Consider the following 18,055-nt stretch of genomic DNA (forward strand, 5'->3'; position numbering starts at 1 on the left):
TCAAGGTAGGATTGTAACATAAGCTTTCTGTAACTTGCAGGGAGGAGGAAATATATTCCTTACTGATTCTAAATGTAAACTCGGCACATAAGCAAAACCATCATATTCAAGCATCTAATCCCATACGTATCCACGGGTATGACTGGTATCCAGGCAATCTGATTTTGTTTTCTTGGCTCTTGTATTATTTATATGCTGCAGAGTCTTCTGGACCAAAATAAATGAAGAAATAAATAAATAAAAATCCACGGCTAGATAGCGGCTCACTTGGGATAAATCCACCCTAGTTTTCTTCGCTATAAATTACTTCTATTTTAAAGCCTAGGATGATTGTCCACATGTTTTTCTGCTGCTGCTTAGAACAAATTTATCCATCCCTCAGATCCTTGTGATCCCCCTTAAGGTACTTACGCAGTGCAAGAAGATCCCCCCTGTAGCCTTCTCATCTTCAGATACATACGCTTAAGCGCCTCATCCTGTCATCTTTTGGCCAGACCTGTATCTCAGGGATTTTCTCTAGAACATGTATGTTGCTATGAAGATAAGATACACCAAGCTCAAGCTTATGCCCCAAAATGGATATTTATGATGGCAGAGCAGCTTATTTTTAACATATATTTAGAAATCATCCTTGACAAATGCACGGGAGCTACTCCATTGGAAGAATGGTGCTCCTCTTGCACCATGCTGATTATGGCAGTCAGCTCTTCCTCTGTAGAACATACCAGCCAGGCTGTACTGCACATTTTTTGTCCTTTAATTCATGATCCCTGTTTTTTTCCTTTGAGGGAAGGAGTTGGTACTCCACAGCATCGCGTCTCGTTTGTTACCTTACATGTTGATCTTGCACTTACCTGATGTTATAGCTAGATGTCAGTCTCAGATGTGAATCACAGGCTCGTCATTCAGAATCAGTTTGGTTTTCAGTCCACAGTGCCAGAACTGTGAGATGACTGAGATGGGATGGAGTGCATGGAGCATTGGGAGGATCAGACCTGCTGCCAGAGGACAGCTGTTCAGATGGGAACAGGGGCTGGGAGGATGCTTTCTGTCCCTATGAATGCCATTCGTGGTGAACAGCAGCATTCCCAGCTCTCAAAATCGGCCTCCAGGAATCTACCACTAGGTGAGAATCACAATTAACAGTTTACATAAAGCATTGTTGTGGGTTTTAGAGGCAGGGCTTGAATCACAACTCTTACACTTCATTCCCTTTGGTAGCTAGGCTCTGCTGCCTTCCCAAGAGCCTGGATGAGTGGTTTAATGATTGCATTTAACAGAGCTACTGGTCAGCACTGCCTTGGGGCTCTGAGAGGTAGCCAGCTCAGTGCAGGCTTGAAAAGGTGACACACTGAGGGAAGGACAGTTTCAGATCTGGGACAGTGAGAGCAGTGTGTTCTGGAAAACCAGTGATTCAGCTATTCCAGTAACTTGTCACAGTGACCTGTCAGCCTCATAAAGCTGCGGATCTGGAGATGGACTGATGGGTTGTGACTCATGAGCTGACTTATGCTGCAGGCAGCAGAGGGTTGTGGCTGCAGGGATGGCTCACGCAGCCTGCACAGGCAGCAGGAGGGGAGGCAGCTGCCATGTACTGCAGCTATGCCATATACTGCAGCTATGCCATATCTGCTGTGCCATACACCAGGGGCTGGTTCTGAGCAGTGCCAGTATGGCTTGCATGGTAGGGGCTTGCTGTTGGCTGTGACGGCTCAGGGCCTGCTTTGTGGGCACTGCAAAACATGTGCATCTGATGGTCCCAGAGCCTCGGTCAGTCTTTCCAGTCTGTCAGCCCTGCTGTGAGTCAGCATCATGAGGTGGGACAGATGTGCAGATTGTTCTTAACATTTTCTTGTTAATAACCTGGATATGAGAATGATAAATTGAAGGCTTAGAATGATTATAGATTGATTATTAAAGGGAAGCAGGTAGGTAAAAAAGCCCTAATCGTTCCCAGATCCACGTTAGGATTCAGAAATGACTGTGTAATGTCCACATTGCTGAGAATTTACTGATGTGAGGGGTTACCTGAGGGCTTGCAGGGCCCTGGGCCCTGTCTGTGGCACGTCAGCTTGTCTGATTTGAGCTGGAGATGTTAGCTCCTAGTCTGCCCACCACACTGCCTCTGCCTTTCACTGTGCTGTCGCTTCCCTCGTTCCTGTTAACTTCAGCTGCTCGTCTGGTCACAGATGATTTCCATTTCTGTTCTCGTTGCCTGCCAAACTCAGGCTGAGGAAAAGCAGCAGGTGTAATCTCAGAGCTGTCAGCAGAACAAACTCATGGGCGGCAGTTTGAATGGCATAGGTGACTTCTGTAGGAACAGGAATATTTTGTTATAATTATTTCGAGGGGTGATTGCTTTTTTTTCCCCCCTTGTCTCATACTAGAAGACGGGGGGTTACATTCCTCTCTAGGAAACAAAGAGTGGGGTGCTGTGGTGTTCTTAATAAAACTCTAAAGTAATTTGTGTTGGAAGAGACCTTTGGAGGCCATCTGACAGTGGGAGTGTATTGCGGGGTGTCAGGAACATGCCCAGGAATGATACAGACTTCCAGTCCCCTCTCAACAGGTGTCTGTGACACAGAACTGCAGTCTAACCATGGCCGTGATGCCTCTTTCTTTCCCTTTCACCATGACCTTGGGCTGCTCAACTGTGGCAGCAGCTGCACCTCTATCCATCCCCCCAGCATAGCAGTATCAGCAGAGGACATTGCTTTCACTGTGGGCACAAAGGCTTTGAATAAGCTACTCTGTCCTGCATCAGTTCATGAATACCAGACAGATGCTTGATTCTAACAGCAGAAGTGAGGTCAGGTGAGGATGAGGGCAGCACTTGAACACCAGAAGCACAAAGGAAATGCATAGAAGTAGGAGGTCTGGCAGTGTCATTCTTGCTTCTGAGTCACTAGTGAGCTAAAAATCTAGGCACGGTGTGTGGGGGTGTATTGATAGTCTAAGCTAATTGCTGTCACAACAGTTGCCTCTAATCTTATTTCCATGTATTTATAGTGTGTAAGATAACATTTCCCCTCAAGTGAGCCCTCTTGCAGGCCCCTTGGCACAAAGGAACCATTTCATATCGGCATCTTATAGAGCAATATTCAGCTCCAAAAGGATTGTTACTGCTGCCTCGCCAGGTTTTGCTGGGTACATATGCAAGTTAAATTCAAGAGCACTAATGATCTCGATTACATCTAGGTTTGGTGCCATGCTCAAACCCTGAGTGGGAGGAATGGCAAGCAGGGACCTTGGTGGCAGTTTCCAGCTTTGACTTGTAATCTCTCTTTGTGCTCCCAGGCTTTAGCCTGCCCATGACTCAATTATTTATGCAAGTATGAAAAATTGTCCTAACGCAGCCGGCTCTTTGTTTCTGAGGGCTGTTTTCAGCCAGCGTCCTTAAGCGATTGAATTTGCTTCCACGTTGTTGTATTCTGAGATGCCTTTCATTTGCCATAATTATCTGCTTCTAGCACAGCTCCGCCATGCAGAAAGATTTTTATGTGTGTAGCTGCTGCCCTTTGTGTTCTCATTCTAGGGGCAAAGTGTAAGATGGAAAAGAGGGTAAATGTCGTATGTTTGGGGATCAGGGGAGCAGAACTAAGTTTTCAGAGTTTCTGTATGGTTTATGAGGCTGGGAATGGAAATACTGAGAGTAAAAGCAGGGATAAAATAGCACCTTCCTTTATTTTCTCCTTTCCTCAACGGCATTATCTCCATAACTCTCTCTGCTTTGGTTTGTGTGGGCCTTAGTAGTGCTGTAAGCATGGAATCAAAGCAGTTAATCACATCAGAAGAGAAAACCTTAATTTTCTATTGCTTCACATATATGTATGCCATTTAATTATTGTATGTTCTTTGCTTATTTCTGCTCTTCATCATCTCGTATGAACATCACAGCACTTTTTTTTTCCCTAACACTTTGCTTTTCTATTTGTGAAACATTGGCTCCCCGCCCCCACTGCAGCCTGCTCTCCTGATTGTGATTTATAGAGCTCTGGAAATAATCCTGACCATTCTGTTTCACTCCATATAGGTCCCTAGATATGTCAGAGAACCCAGGGATGATGTTAGGTGTACCCTTCCTGTTGTGCTCTGCAGGTTGTTTCTTAATTCAAAGTGAGACTGGTAAAGGATGCCCGATGGAATAGCCTCCGTTCTCTATCAGAATAGCCTAGAGGAGCCTGCCTTCAGGTATGTGTTACACCAGTGCAGACCAACTTTAAGCTGCTTCCACTGCTCAGTGGCAGTGAATTCCATGTTTAGCTGAATCCTTTTGTAACATCTTTGTACCCAGGGGCCTCTTGTGCAGATAGCCATTGTGTTTCCGTGGGCAGTGTGAAGATATTATTATCTGGCTTTGCAATTCATAAAATGAAGAGCTGTGTTTCCAAAGCAGCAACTAATTGTGTTGTTTCTATTTTGGGAAGCCCGATCCAAGGCGTTTGCCAAGCTGTCAGCCAGCTTTGCCTGTGCTCGCAGGGGAGCTCTGCATAGAGCTGGGAGCTGATCCCGTGCTTTTGACTTGCAGCATCTCAGTTCTCCTCCAACACGGTCTGCTTTTCTCTTCTCAGGGCTGTCTAGGCCCACCTAGGCCCACCATTCTGTGCCCTGTTCTAACTGCAGAGTGCATGTGGATGAGCACTGGGGAGCTTGCATCCTCCCTGCCCTTGTAACCTTGGCAAAGAGCATCTTGCTCACCTGGCGAGGTGCTGCAGTGCATCCCTGTCACCAAGAGCTCTGCGATTAAATTGTTGTGGAGATACAGAGAGCCACGTGCTCTTTGTCCCCCTGCCTGTTTGCTGTGTCCCTTGGTGAGGTTTGGTGCTTTGGGTGGGCGCAGTGCTGCCTCCTGGAACACCCAACGCATCATGCCTACAGCGCTGAGTCCTCATTGATCTCTGTTAATGCAAGGTTAAGGCTGTGGTATTTGCTAGTTGTCTCATTTTTATACAGTATGCTAATTACTCTTTTGAATTGGAATTGCCTGTTCAGCGCACTGTAAGAGGAATCGGGATTGACTCTGTGATGCTGTGTTGCAAATAGGGTTGAGCCTTCTCCTGTGATGGTTTTCCTAGGCCAAATTAGACATCACCACATCTTTATGCAGCTCACAGTACACACATTCATATGCATACACAGTCATAATCTTATTGTTGTGCTAGCAGTGATACTGTCACACTGTCCAGAAGAGGTTTTTTTCGCTAGCAGCACAGAGTTGCTGGTGGTTTTGGAAGTGGATGCAGCTGATGGAAAATGAAAAGACTAAATAGAAGCATAGTTAATTTGCATCTGTGAGGAAGGGGAAAAGAGATATTAGCCAAGGATAAGGATAAGTAGATTTATGCTGAAAGCCCCAGAATGTTTGGGAAGGTTTTCAGTATGATGACAGATACACGTGCAAGGTTTCGGCCCAGGAATCCTCTAAAGAACCAGAGAATTTCTGTCAAAGCACTGGGAAAGTCAGTGGTTAAGACAGGAAATCATCTCGCTTCTAGAAGGGAGCATTGCTATTTTGGTTCTTAATTCTGATCATTAGCAGTAGCAACGTGTGCTTAAATTGCTCCTCTAATATTAGGCGGTCCAGAATTGCACGAGGTGATTTCATATGCCATTTTATCCCGAGCCTGTAACTGGAAAAAGACAGGAATAAGCAGGCTAACTGCTATTAATTGTGCTCTGCTGCTTTCTTGCCAGCCTTTCTAGTGGCCATTGGTCACGAAGACCAATGAAGGTTGGAAAAGACCTCTAGGATCCCCAAGTCCGAGCGCAGCTCACCGTGCCATGCCCAGGGCTGCGTGTGCTCCCGGTGCGGGGCCGGATTACTCAGAGCCTGTTCCTGTTGACCCGGTCGGAGGGAGTTTTGCCGATCAGGACCGACCCATGAGTCACCATCAGGTGTTTTTGTTTGAAAGCGCTTCGCTTTTTTTAATTCTTTTTTGAATCAAAACCGCCGGCAGCGGCCGCCTGTGGGCCGGGCCCGTGATGCAGAAGCTCCTCCCTCGCTCCGGCCGCAGGGCTGGAGCCAATGGGGCGGCCCGGCCCGGCTCGGTTCGGCTGCCCGTGGGTTGGGCGCGGCGTACGGCGGGTCCGCGCCTCTCGGGGCGGGCGCTGCGATGGGGAGGCGGCCGCGCTCCCTCCCCGCTCTGTGACAGCTGGGTTTTCTTGTGCTTAGGGATCCGGTGTGAGGTTTGGGGGTGGTGGGGGGGATGGTTGCGTTTTGATCTCGGTCGCCAGCTCCGGCATCGCCGTCCTGCCCGCGGCATTAGGACTTAAGGAGCTTGATTCTCCGAGGGCTACATCTGCTTCTTGGCTAAGGCTGAAGAAAGACGTCTTAAGCTGGCAATCCCGTGCGGGCGGCAGCAGGTCCCCCGAGCGGCTCGGGTTGGGCGGTGCGTGAGGATGATGGAGTGAAAGTCCCCGCTTTGCAGGAGAGGATTCCGCGGAGGAAAGGAGCCAGCTGACACAGAGAGGAGCAGCAGGTGGAAGGAAGGCTGGCGCAGAGCCGGCGGGTCCCGCAGGCTGACCGCTTCCTTCGGCCGTCCCCGCAATAGCGTGTCCTTCCCTCCCTCCCCTCTCGCTCGCCTGCCGTGCTGCCGCTGACGGAAAGGCGCCAGGGAAGCAGGAGGAGAAGATGCCAGCCATCCTGGTGGCCTCCAAGATGAAATCGGGACTGCCCAAACCCGTGCACAGCGCCGCACCCATCCTGCACGTCCCGGCGGCCAGGGCCATCCCGCAGCCCTGCTACCTGAAGTTCGGCAGCAGGGTGGAGGTGACCAAGCCTTCCTACTCCAGCCAGATCCCTCTCAAGTCCCCCAGCGGGCAGGAGAGCGCCGGGGATGGACTGCCGAGGAAGGGCAGCTCGGTGGAAAGCGCGTTTGACACTCAGGTAAGAAATGATGCTGGGGAGGTGTAAGCAAAGCGTTTGTTCCTATGGGGGATGTTGTGCGTTTCCCATCGCTGCACCTTTGGATGGCTCTGGGGCTGTGTTACTGCAGCAGGGTGGTGCTGGGCTGTGCCCAGCCTGCGGGACTGGGGGCAGGTAGAGGTGTTCCCGGCAGGGTATCTTCTTTGTGTGCCTTTGGTGGTGCCTGCTGGGTGCTGTGAGTGCTCAGCATGGAAAGGAGGCAGCGCTGCGTGCAAGGTGCCGTTCGCAGTGCGGCTGGGTGAGACGGCTTGCAGAGGAAGGGCTGTGCAAGCGGGATTGCCTGCTTTACCGCTATATGTGCATGACATCATGGATGCAGCGCATTACCAACATTCAGTTTGCACTAAACCTGTGCACATGGCAGTGCAACCTATTGTGTCTTTAGAAACATGGTGCTTTCTGCGCAGGGAGAGAAGCAAATGCTCCTCAGCCTGTTCTGTTATCAGCACAGCAATGCTTCCAGCACGTCTCAGGCTGCCCGGCTGCAGAGTGTGAGCTGTCTCTGCAGCAGGCAGGATCGATCGATGCTGTGCAGATTGCTGTGCAGCAGTGCGATGGATTTGGGAACCAGCCATGTACATGACAAGCTTCCCTGCAGGCATCTCAGCCCGGGAGGAGGTGGTACCGTTAGAAAGCAACGGGGAAATGATGGTGGATCACAAGAATAGCGTGAGTCATCCCTGCCATCTGCATTGTGAAGTCTGTGGCCCGGTAACCCCGTTCTCTTAAGGGAAGCGTGACCGATGGGGCGTGTTTGGCCTGCTGCCCTGGATTTTAGCATGTGCTGCACTTTCTCTGCTGGCAGCCAGGGTGAGCAGAGCCTGCAGCAGCTCCTCGGGGACCGGGAGCACAAAAGCAGGCAGACAAGTGCTGGTGTCAGGGTGGTGGCAGCAGGCACTGACCTGGGCATCACATCGTGCTCAACAGAGAGAAGCAAATGGTGTTTTTTAACCTTGTGTTTGTGTCTGTCCTTGCGATGCTGAACCATCAGCAAAATCTCATTATGTGCTGCGCTCTCTCTGACACACCTTGGTTGCTGCATAGGAATTTACATTCTGCAGAAGTTCTCGTTTATCTAAAGTGCTTTTGACCCAATAACATTGTAATTGGGGAGCTCCTGTTGGACTGGGAGCCATCCACAGCAGAAAGGAGAACAGCATGGTGGTTTTAACTCTTGCTGTGCAGATGTAGCACAGAACACATCTTGTGTATCCTGGCAATGAAAGGCTCTTGGTGCTCATTTGTTACATTTGCACACAAAGAAACATCAGATGATTTTGAGCTTTGAATTATTTAGCAGAAAAAGAAATCCAAGGCTTTGTGGTGTTCAGTTAAGCTGGTAGAAGTCCTAGCAGATGACCAGCACCTTTTAAGGTGTGCACGAGTGAGATTTGCTTTACTACCTGTGATCTTGGATCAATGCAGCCCTCTTACATTGTTCCTTATGACTCAGCTTTGATTCCATACCCGCATGGCATGCAGGTTTTTGCCATCTAGTAATCTGGATCTAAATGAACGGGAGACTTTTCCAGATCGGTTGCACCAAGGACAGTGCTCTTCTCTTTTCCTCCCTTCCCCCATGAAGGAGTGGGAGGAGGCACAGAATGGATGAACAGCCACCGCCATATGGTTTATTGGTAGCAGAAGCATTTATATCCTAGGAAATTTTCAGCTGCGTTCAGGTGTAGAGGTGATTTCTGGTGGCAAGTCTGCTGAGGTCGCCATCTCAGATGCTTGTGCCTTATCGTTTGATTCTCTGGTTCCTTCAAGCAAAAATATGACCCTTGCCATTTCACTGTGAGGTGCCTGACATCCTCAGTGCCACTGTTGGGGTGGGAAGTGAGATTCTTCCTGTGGCATTCAGCATGTAGGTCTGCAGAACGGAATGGAACCTGTCGTGTGATTTGGGTCCCTGTGTGTGGATTGCAGCCCACAAAGAATGATAACGTGGTCCTGTGTGGGTATTGCTTTGGTACAGCTGCTGAGTGGTTGGAGAACCCAATATGAGAGCTCTCAGACTCACATCCACTGGCCATTCTGTGTATTTTAGGGGGTTGCTCTTAATCCTGTTGAAGTCTCTTTGCACTGCAGAATTAAAACTTCAGTTGCACGCACAGAGTAAGAACAGATGGCAACTAATCTCATGTGTAGGACACCTGCTTACAGGTGCCAAGAGGAATGCAACAGTCATATCTTGAACTGTGTGCATGTATGAATGTTGCTCTCCCATCACAGTGAGTGCACACTGTGTTGGCCTTACCCCTACACTCTGTCCTAGAGAAGAGACCATGTCTGCTGCACAGGGTAGAAGTCACAATGTGAAGATACCAGGTCCTGTTCTAATATTATTATTGTGTGTTCCAAACCACTTGCTTCAAGTCCATTGTAAATGCTAGACTGAAACCTCAGGTCAGTGAGTCATCATTGCTCATGTTTTGATGTTACTGCTATACACACTCCATTCATTTTTCCATCTTAAACTCCCCGTGTTGTGAACAACAGTGTCCTCTGTTGTATTGGTGTTTTGTTGAAAGCACTGCCAGTAGGTTAGACCCATGTTCAGAGGGCACTGTTTTGGAAATATTTAACTTTGTTACCAGAGAGACTCCTGTCAAATAGATGGTAAGATAGTGATCACTCATATACAAAACGGTATTTATTAGTTATCCTCCTTTCTAAGCTGAGTACCTCTACTGTGGACTTCCCCGAGGTGGGATTTCCAAAGCTATTTACTGTTGACCTAATGCTGCTGTTGCATTCAGCCAAGTTTTTATGGTCTGTGGAGGGTGTTTCAGAAACTCTCATTTAATACGACCTTTTTTCTCCGCTTTTGATTTCCTTTTTAATGCTGTTTCTCTGATCTCTGCTAATAGGTAGCATCTGAGGGTCTTGCCATCTTCAGTGTACTTATCATATGAGCTTTCCCTAGAGGTAGGGGTGTGCTTCTTATTGTGTAAATGAATGGCGAAGGCACAGAGACACATATCCAAGGTCATGAATCTGTCGTGCTCTAGAAAATTACCAGCTCGTCCCCTGACTATTAGATTATCTTTCTCCTTCACTGCCATTTGTTATTCAATTCAAAACACTTATGCATATGGCATCCTTAAAACCTCGTTCCCTAAGTTATATTTCTCTGGTGAACATCTCACTTAGTACCTGTTTTATCACGTGTTGCTCTGATGCTTTATGTATGGCCATAGCCATGTTGGATGGTCTGGGGTTAGAGTCTAGATCAGATCTAGGTCAGATCTAACTGCAGATTGTCAATCAGATTCACAGTCATTCCCCTGGGAAGTTTACCTGGCTAAAAATACAGCAATAGAGTATTATTTTAAGGAACATTTGTTTACGCAGCTTATAAATGGTCAGATTTAGTGTGTATTATTAGCTCGCTGGTACATCTTGTAACAGGAAGCTACTGGTTTTCCATTCACCAAGAGCTGGAATTCAATCGAGTGCTGCTTGGCGTTTATGTGCCTCTAATTTGATCTGGAAATTGTTCTTTCTCAAATAGGTTGTGGAAACATTCTCATTTTGCTTTGGTTTCGTGAATCGTGGCTGTGGAAATAATGGCTGAAACTTATAATAAACAAGGTATTTATTAAAGCGAATAACTGAGAAAACGGTCACTTGTTATTTTAAACCAGGCTGAGATCCTGTGTTTTGCTGTGATTTTTACCCCCTTGAAAAAGTATTTTTAGGTGTGTTATCCTTGGATTATTTTACTTTCGAGTTATTTTAGAATTGGAAGCAATGTGTGGGAAAACAATAAACGAGAAGAAATCTAACCTCTGGACATCAAAATATGCATTTACTAGGAGTTCTGCCCCTATGCTTGCTCAGTTTGGGACTGTAATTGCATCGTGTCTTCATCTGCTGAGTGGTCCCAGGATGGATCAGAGTCTTCTTGGAGAGCCCTAGAGATGGTTCCTGTGATGGAGAGCACGTTAACATCTTCAGATATTGGTTCACAACTTCGATTCCCACTGGTGGAGGCAGTAATTAATGGGTTGGTCTATTAAGACAAAATTGATTCGGTTACAAAGTAGAAGACGTTTAAGTCTTCAAAACTCATTAAAAAGTAACATCACATTACGAGATCAAACGTGCGTTGGCCATGTGAAGCAATAGCTTAGAAGCTCTTTTTGCTCAATGACCACGGGTCAGTCTGCTTTTCAGAATGGGCACACGCCTTCCAGACTTGTCTGCAGATTTATTGGGATGGAGTATTTTTGGAAAGAGTATTTACAGCATTGCTGTATCTTACTCCTCCGAGACGCTCTTGGAGCAAGGATCTGGTCACCCAGGGACACCAGTAAGAGGAGCAGTGCCAGGGTCTGTGTATTGCTAAGCCTGGGGCTTCTGGTGAATTTGCTTGAATTTACAAAGCAAAACCACTTGCTGCTTTTCAAGAGGGAAGAAGTGCTGTTGCCTAGGATCCCGTTTCTAAGCAGTGGGAGACAAACTGACTCTGCAGCAGTGAAAGGTTTGCTTTTGGGTAACCTTGAAGAGGAAGCCCTTGGGGCTCGCTTTGTAGATTTGGGACCATGTGGGATATTTCTTTTGGTTATGATTAAATGCCCACAGCAGACGGGAGCCCCTGGGGGACACAGACCTTTATCAGCACCTAGACCTTAGAGGGCCCCTCACGTGAAACTTCACCTCTTGGCCCCAGCTGGATGGGCAAGGTGAGATGCAGTCTTCTTCATTGAGCCTTGGGATTCAGCTGAGACAGGGCCAGCATCTGGCTTTTATCCCTGTGCTACCTGCACTGTGACAAGCAGGCACAAGGGACTGCACTGCACCTGCAGGCTGCTGTGTAGCATATCAGGCCCACTCCGTGTTTGTTAGGCAGCATGCAGCACAGATCTGGCAAGTGATTTAAGTGTAAGTATTTTTGCAGTGATTTTTAGCAGCTTGTACGGATGCATTTTTCAACAAATGGAAGCTGTGGGCAAGGATTGTTGTGCACATTTCTGTCTCATAACGGTGCCTGTGGCAAGAGTCTCCTTCAAAGCAGCAGCTGATGAATAGCTGCAGATTCACCAAGTGCCATTCACCTCCCTCCTTTTCCTTCTGCTAGCAGCTGAAATGGCAGGGCTTGGTTTGGCCAGTCCTTCGCATCATTTGTAGCAGTGCTGTTAAATGCTGGACTGAAATGGATGGTAGCTAAGCTAATTTGCATGATTTAAAATGCCAGCTCGGTTTAATGTAGAGCAGCTGGTATATGCTTAACTCCTTCAGGAGAAAACTTAATACCCGCAGATCGCATTAACCAGGGCTACACTGCATTTATTTATTTATTTGGCTGTCTCTTTCTCCTTTGTTTGCTAGGACATTTGTAGGGATCCCTGCATTGCTGGGGGAGGGCTTTGCTCTTTATTGATACGTCTGCATCTCACCTTGCCCACAAAGGAAGGGGCTGGTCCTGCCGTGCAATGAGCACTTGTTGCAGCTTCTGAGCATCCACTTCCACTGACCTTAACAGATAGGACTCTGAGATGTGACATGATGAGGGATGGTAAGATTAGCTGGGAGAGGGACAGGTGTAGAGGCCTGGATTACGTGGATTACCGCATACTCAATTTGTTAGGGTTAAATTTCAAGGTTGAAAATGGTTAATTCCTCAATTATGGAATTAGGACATGCCGTAGCTCTAGGGTTGAGCAGGCAGCCAGAGTCATCTTGTGACGGAATGAAGAGTTGGAGAATCAAAGAATTCCTCCGCTGCCCTGAAATAATTAGTGCTGCCACACTGAGGAAAGGAGGGGGGGAAGGAGTGTAATCTTTTAATACCAACCCTCCTCAAAATTGACCTTGTCACAAGCAAATAGTCTTGCAGGCAGCAGGTGTACGATTGTGCCATTCTGACAGTGCCAGGAAGGCCAGCACAGTGCTTTGTCGTCAGCTAAATCCTCTCACCTCTGCAACAGCAATGGGCCTTCGTGTGCTGAAGGGCCCCGGGTGCGTATATGAGTGAAATGTGAGGCACTGAGCAGCGCAGATGGGCCTTACAAAGACAAAGCTCCTTCCTTAAAGAGGTTACAATACAACTTTCTCTTCCTCCAGAAGGTTTTGATTGCCTCGAGCTGTGAATTCAGCTGAGGTTTCTCATGGAAGCACCACAAAGGCTGCATCCTTAGTGGAAGCTGTTTGTTGGTTGGGAAAGTGACCCCTAGGAAGATAACTTCCTGTAATGTCCTTCTGTGGATGTAGAGAAGGTGGATTGCTTCTTGTGAGGAAATTATTTCATCTCAGGCTGTCTGTGTGTAAGGTCATTAGTGTGCCTGCATGTTGTAGACTATTGGCCTCTTCTGTAGTCATCTTGTGGTGTGTTTACAGACTACATGTACATCTTAACCAAGAGATGTATCTGTTCTGCTCTGTTGATCATATGTCCAATAAGCAAATCAGTTTAGACATCTGAGAAAAGGTCTGTCAGTAATTACTCTTAAAGGCACAAACTTACTTAATCAAAGATTATCAGTTCTTTAAATAGATTAGAGCCATTTTGTGAGGTGGTCTACAAGGCACTGTTATTTGCATATATCAAGTCCAAATGTAGGCTTAAGGAATGGAAGAAATTAGCTGATGAGGGAGTAAATCCTTACCAACTATGCCATTTCAATGATCTTGTGTTGCTTGATTTGCCTTTGTAACTGAGGGAGAATGCAAAACTCAACCCAGTACCATCCCTGTGGCTACAGACAGGTCACCAGCTGCCACTGCTGGCCTTTGTCACTGGCAGCTTCCTTATCTTGCAGGTGTTCTGTGGTGATAAGTCCGTTCTAATTTCAAGCAGCTCAGGTAAAGTGATACCTGGAGCCATGGAATTACCTTTAATCGCTGTGTGATTCTTAAGCCTTCGAGCTTCAGTGTGATCTACTTTTTCCTTATCGTTGATGTTTTTCTTTTTCCTTGAGTCGAAGCCAGAGATGGCTGATTTGAAATCCTTTAACCAGCAATTTGTGGGTTTTAATGAAAATTGTCAAGGTTCAAGACACATCATTGCCACTCTGTTAAGAAAAGGTTCTCAGCTATTGAGAGGTGTCTTCTGTAAACAGCAAAACAGCTTTAAACACTGAAAATACTTGAAAGAGAAGAGCTGAAGACCTGCACGTGGCGTTTCAAATCATCACGAGGAGGTTGTGGGCTGTGGGTTACCATCTGCACACCATGTCGATGCCATCTGCCCACAAGCAGAAGAGAAAATACGAGGATATCCTGCCACAAAACCACTAGTTATGTGTGAAGACCCGGTGAGATGTGCAGTGGAATCCAAGCCTTAGTAGTCTGATAGAGGCTGACAGGGCAGCGTGAAAAAGACAGGCCGATGGCATTTGGGGGCACTGAACAAGAAGCATCTCCGCATGAGCTGCATCATTAGTATTAGTGGAAGCAAGGGATCTGCAGAGTGTTAATTCGTAGCATGTAACGCTGTAAACTGAGAACTATCTGTGAAGGCTGAAATTATGCTAATTTATGCAGTTCACATTGCTACCGCAGGTTATAAATAGCTCTGTTTCTAGAGAGCCAGTGCTGCTGTATTGCTGCGCGTGGCAGGTTGACTTTGTGTTTAGCTTTGCAGATTTTAGCAGCTTTAACACAGAGTGAAACCCGGCTTCTCTGGTCTTTTATGTGAAGGTCCAGCCAGTTGGATTGCGCTGCATTCAAGAGGCTGAAAGGAAAACAGCCCAATGGCTTAGAAATGGCACGGAGGTATTAGTGGGTGAAAAGCCTGCGCCTGAAGGATGGATGGAAGTCACAAAACTGCTTTTCTTCCACCACCTTCTCTTGTCTTCAGTCACGCTGCTTTTCCCATTCTCAGGATATGACTTTTGATAACGTGTTAATGCTCCCTTTAGTGAACATGTTTTCACACTTGGCAGCTGGTTCCTTCCCTTTCCCTCCCAGTCAGCTCGCTCAGCTTTTCATGACTAAGCTGTGTTTGCCTCACGGCTGTTTCTAATCAACTTCAGAAGCCACGCGTGTGAACTGTGCCTGCCTGCCTTTCCCCAATGCAACCCAGCAGCAGGGAAAGTCAGTCAGGAGAATGGATTCATGCTGAAAGAACGGAGAGGTTTGAGGTAGGTGGCCTGGAAGGAGACCAAGGTCTTATTTTTCCTCTAGACTGTTTCACTGCATGGAGCTGGTAGGTTATTATTATTTATAGCGTACATCTAAACTGGTTAATCCATTGCAGGTGCAACAACACACACAGGGGAGGAGCGTGTACTCCAGATACTTGGTTTAAAACGATCAGTTCTTTGTGGTTTCTCAAAGCCCTGTCACCAATTCAGGTGAGAAATGATCACCAGCTCCTAGCAGACATCACTGTCCTGTGCAATCTCTCCAGTAGCTGCTGCAGTGATGTGGGCAGCTTTGCTGAGCTGCTGTTGCCACCTGGTGGTGGCGAGCAAAACAGTGCGAAACACGGTCAGTTTAGGTGCTCTCCCATCGGCTGAGTGGTATCACGTAGTGGTATTGCTTCTGAACAGCCCAGCTGCTGGATTACCAGGGCAAATTTGATTTCTGTAAGTCATTAGCGTCTTACTGTAGTGAAATTAGAAGATGGTTATCAAATGATGACGTTCTGTAGTTAATGTAAGTGACTTAATTGTGCTTTCATTGCATAGAGTTTTATTGCCATCCCTTTACAGGGGGGATGCAGATAAACTGTATTGACAAAGGAAGAAGAGCTCCCTGCTCTTGCCTGTGGCAAAGCCACGCTCTGTATCTGCAGATTTGGTGTCTCTACAAAACACGGGCATCTGCTGGAGCATTGCAGAGCTTCCCAATGTTTTTCAGCTAATTGCTGCCGTGGGTTATTTGCTATGAATCTTTCAGGCAGCACTTAAGAGCTAAGGTCGTTTTGGTGCATGGAAATTGGGTCTGACATACACGAGGGGTCTGACGTAAATGGTTCTTTTGCTGTGTTTTAACAGCCTTGTGCTATGCTGCAGAACCTGTATTTCAGGGAAAAACATTAATCCTCTGAAGCTCCAGGCATTTCCTTGGCATTTTGGCCAGGGAATTGGAAGCCTCATTGGATCGTTTGGAATGAAAGAGAATCACTGCAAAGCAAATGTACTTTGGGCAGCTGTGCTGTCACTGTATCACCTTTGAGTTCCCAAAGAAGCATCCCAGGATCAGTGCAAATGTAACACCCGTGAGGTCTCTCTGCACCCAGCAGAACGTGCTCCAACCCACCAGCAGGGCAGCATCTTCCTGTTAGATGCTCTGCTGCAGGAGGCCATTCTGCCTACAAAGCATCATTATTCTGTTAACTTGCCATCCTGTATTGTTACGGAGGCTCATTTGATTTCTAGGCTGATTAGCAGTAATCACAGTTATGCCTAGAAGCAGTTAAACCAGCAGGAAGCAGAACAGTCTTTTTGTCCCCATCAGTTTTTAACAGTTTCATTTATTAGTATTTCATGAAATGGAATCCAAATGTCACGTGTAATTGCTTTCTTATTCTTCTTCCCACTTTGTACATGCTTGATCCCTTCAGTGCCTGCAGGATGAGCTGTTTAATGGCAGTATGAGGCACATGGGAAAGCATAACGCATTTCCAAACCATGAGAGTAGAAGATATATTTTGGAGGGCATCCTAAAGCCAGTGATGGCATTGTTATCCCAGCTCTGTTCCCTCCCCCTTTCCCGTCAGGTCCTGGACTTCTAGGAATCAAAACGTGAGGTGCTCAAAACCTCCTTAGTGTTCTGATAGTGCTTTGGATCTCAGAGCACAGGGAAGTGAAAAGCTGCTTCTTTGGGTTTAAGCACTTGGAGATTAAACCAAGGAACATTAATAATATTTATCTTCAGAGGAAAATGAATGATGGCTCGCTCTCAGGTTGGTTTATTTTCACTAGTCACTTCAGAGAAGTGCTCTGATAACTCCAGTGCTGTGCCTTCCTGCCTCTCTTTAGGCTGGAATCTGTACAAGAAGTGTAGCAGAGAAGAGGAATGTGTCCGAGCACTCGATGGAGGTAAATCCTAACAGCAACACTGAGTAAATGAAGAATGGCATCACTAAAATCAGCTCGCACCCACTGTCTTAACAGTATCGTATTCAGGCTCCTCACATTAGTGGGAATGTTCACGTTGGGCGGACAGATTTAATCCATTATTTTCATTTAGATAGTTTTGTTGAGAGCCCTGAAAGCGTAAAGGAACCAGAATCACACCCAATGTATTTTAATTGGAGTTTTCTTTTAAGATGATCATTGTAACGTGCATTCTGCATAGACCCGTAACAGTTTTAGTATTGAGACATATAATTAGACACACAAGTAATGAGAAATAGTGCAATTAGGACGAAAAAAATTTCCTTGTGCTCTTGAGTTATTTTATAGTTAGAAACCTATTAACTTTTTATTAGGTGAACCCTACACAAAACGCTGATGTTATATTTATGAAGAGGCATCTTAAATTAGTATTTATAAGTAAGTTATCCTAGAAGATGCTAATTAGTTATTCAAATCAGACTAGGCTGCAAGTCACAGTCCGGGTGCAGTCAATGAGGGGAGTGGATTAAAGTAATTAGTTCGCTCTTTGTTTCCTGCTGTCATGTAAATACACATAAACTTCTTTTTAGGGTGATGGCTTGAAAACAGCCATGAAAGTCCTTTTGACATTCATGGGCTCAGGATGTGCTCTGTTCCGTGGGGCAACATTGAGCTCAGCTGGTTGCTTGTGATGGGGTGGTGCTGTAGGTTCTTTATTTGTTCTCTTTATTTTACTTTCAGATTCAGAAGGTTAATAGTGACAGTAATCCACAGGAGTATTCGTAGTGATGATAGTATATGGGAAAATACGATTACATTACTGACCCTGGGGGTGTTCAAGGAATGACTGGATGTTGTGTTGAGGGCCATGGTTTAGTGGGAGCTATTGGTAATAGGTGAACAGTTGGCCTGGATGAAAGCCACGCATTCAACTATGATAGAGAAGGCAGAGGGAGAATAACTAATTCCTACTGTGTGTGAGCTTACCAACCATTTCAGTTTTCAACAGTGATCTTCCCTTTATTTCCTTTTTGGTCGGGCTACTGAATGAAGTATAAATGTATTGAGGAGAGATGAGGGCCGTAGGGTCCTTGTTGACAGTTGAAGCATCCTTTGA

General features: G+C 46.5%; 1 protein-coding gene across 12 annotated transcripts in view; it reads left to right on the forward strand.

Annotated features, from left to right (window-relative positions):
* NAV2 (neuron navigator 2) overlaps nucleotides 1–18,055 on the forward strand; it is a 181,309-nt gene that overhangs the window by 55,841 nt on the left and 107,413 nt on the right. For 4 of the 12 annotated variants that reach the window (XM_032445166.2, XM_032445169.2, XM_085548130.1 and 1 more), the window contains exon 1: nucleotides 5,981–6,886. The exons of the other annotated variants lie outside the window; for them this stretch is intronic. In XM_032445166.2, the coding sequence (XP_032301057.2) occupies nucleotides 6,632–6,886 (255 nt within the window). In that variant the 5' untranslated portion in view covers nucleotides 5,981–6,631. Of the gene's footprint in view, nucleotides 1–5,980; nucleotides 6,887–18,055 lie in introns of those variants that run through there. 12 annotated transcript variants of the gene reach the window in all.

This window comes from Coturnix japonica, chromosome 5 (assembly GCF_054131305.1).
Source record: "Coturnix japonica strain WE chromosome 5, WE-NBRP24, whole genome shotgun sequence".
NCBI classification, from domain to species: domain Eukaryota; kingdom Metazoa; phylum Chordata; class Aves; order Galliformes; family Phasianidae; genus Coturnix; species Coturnix japonica.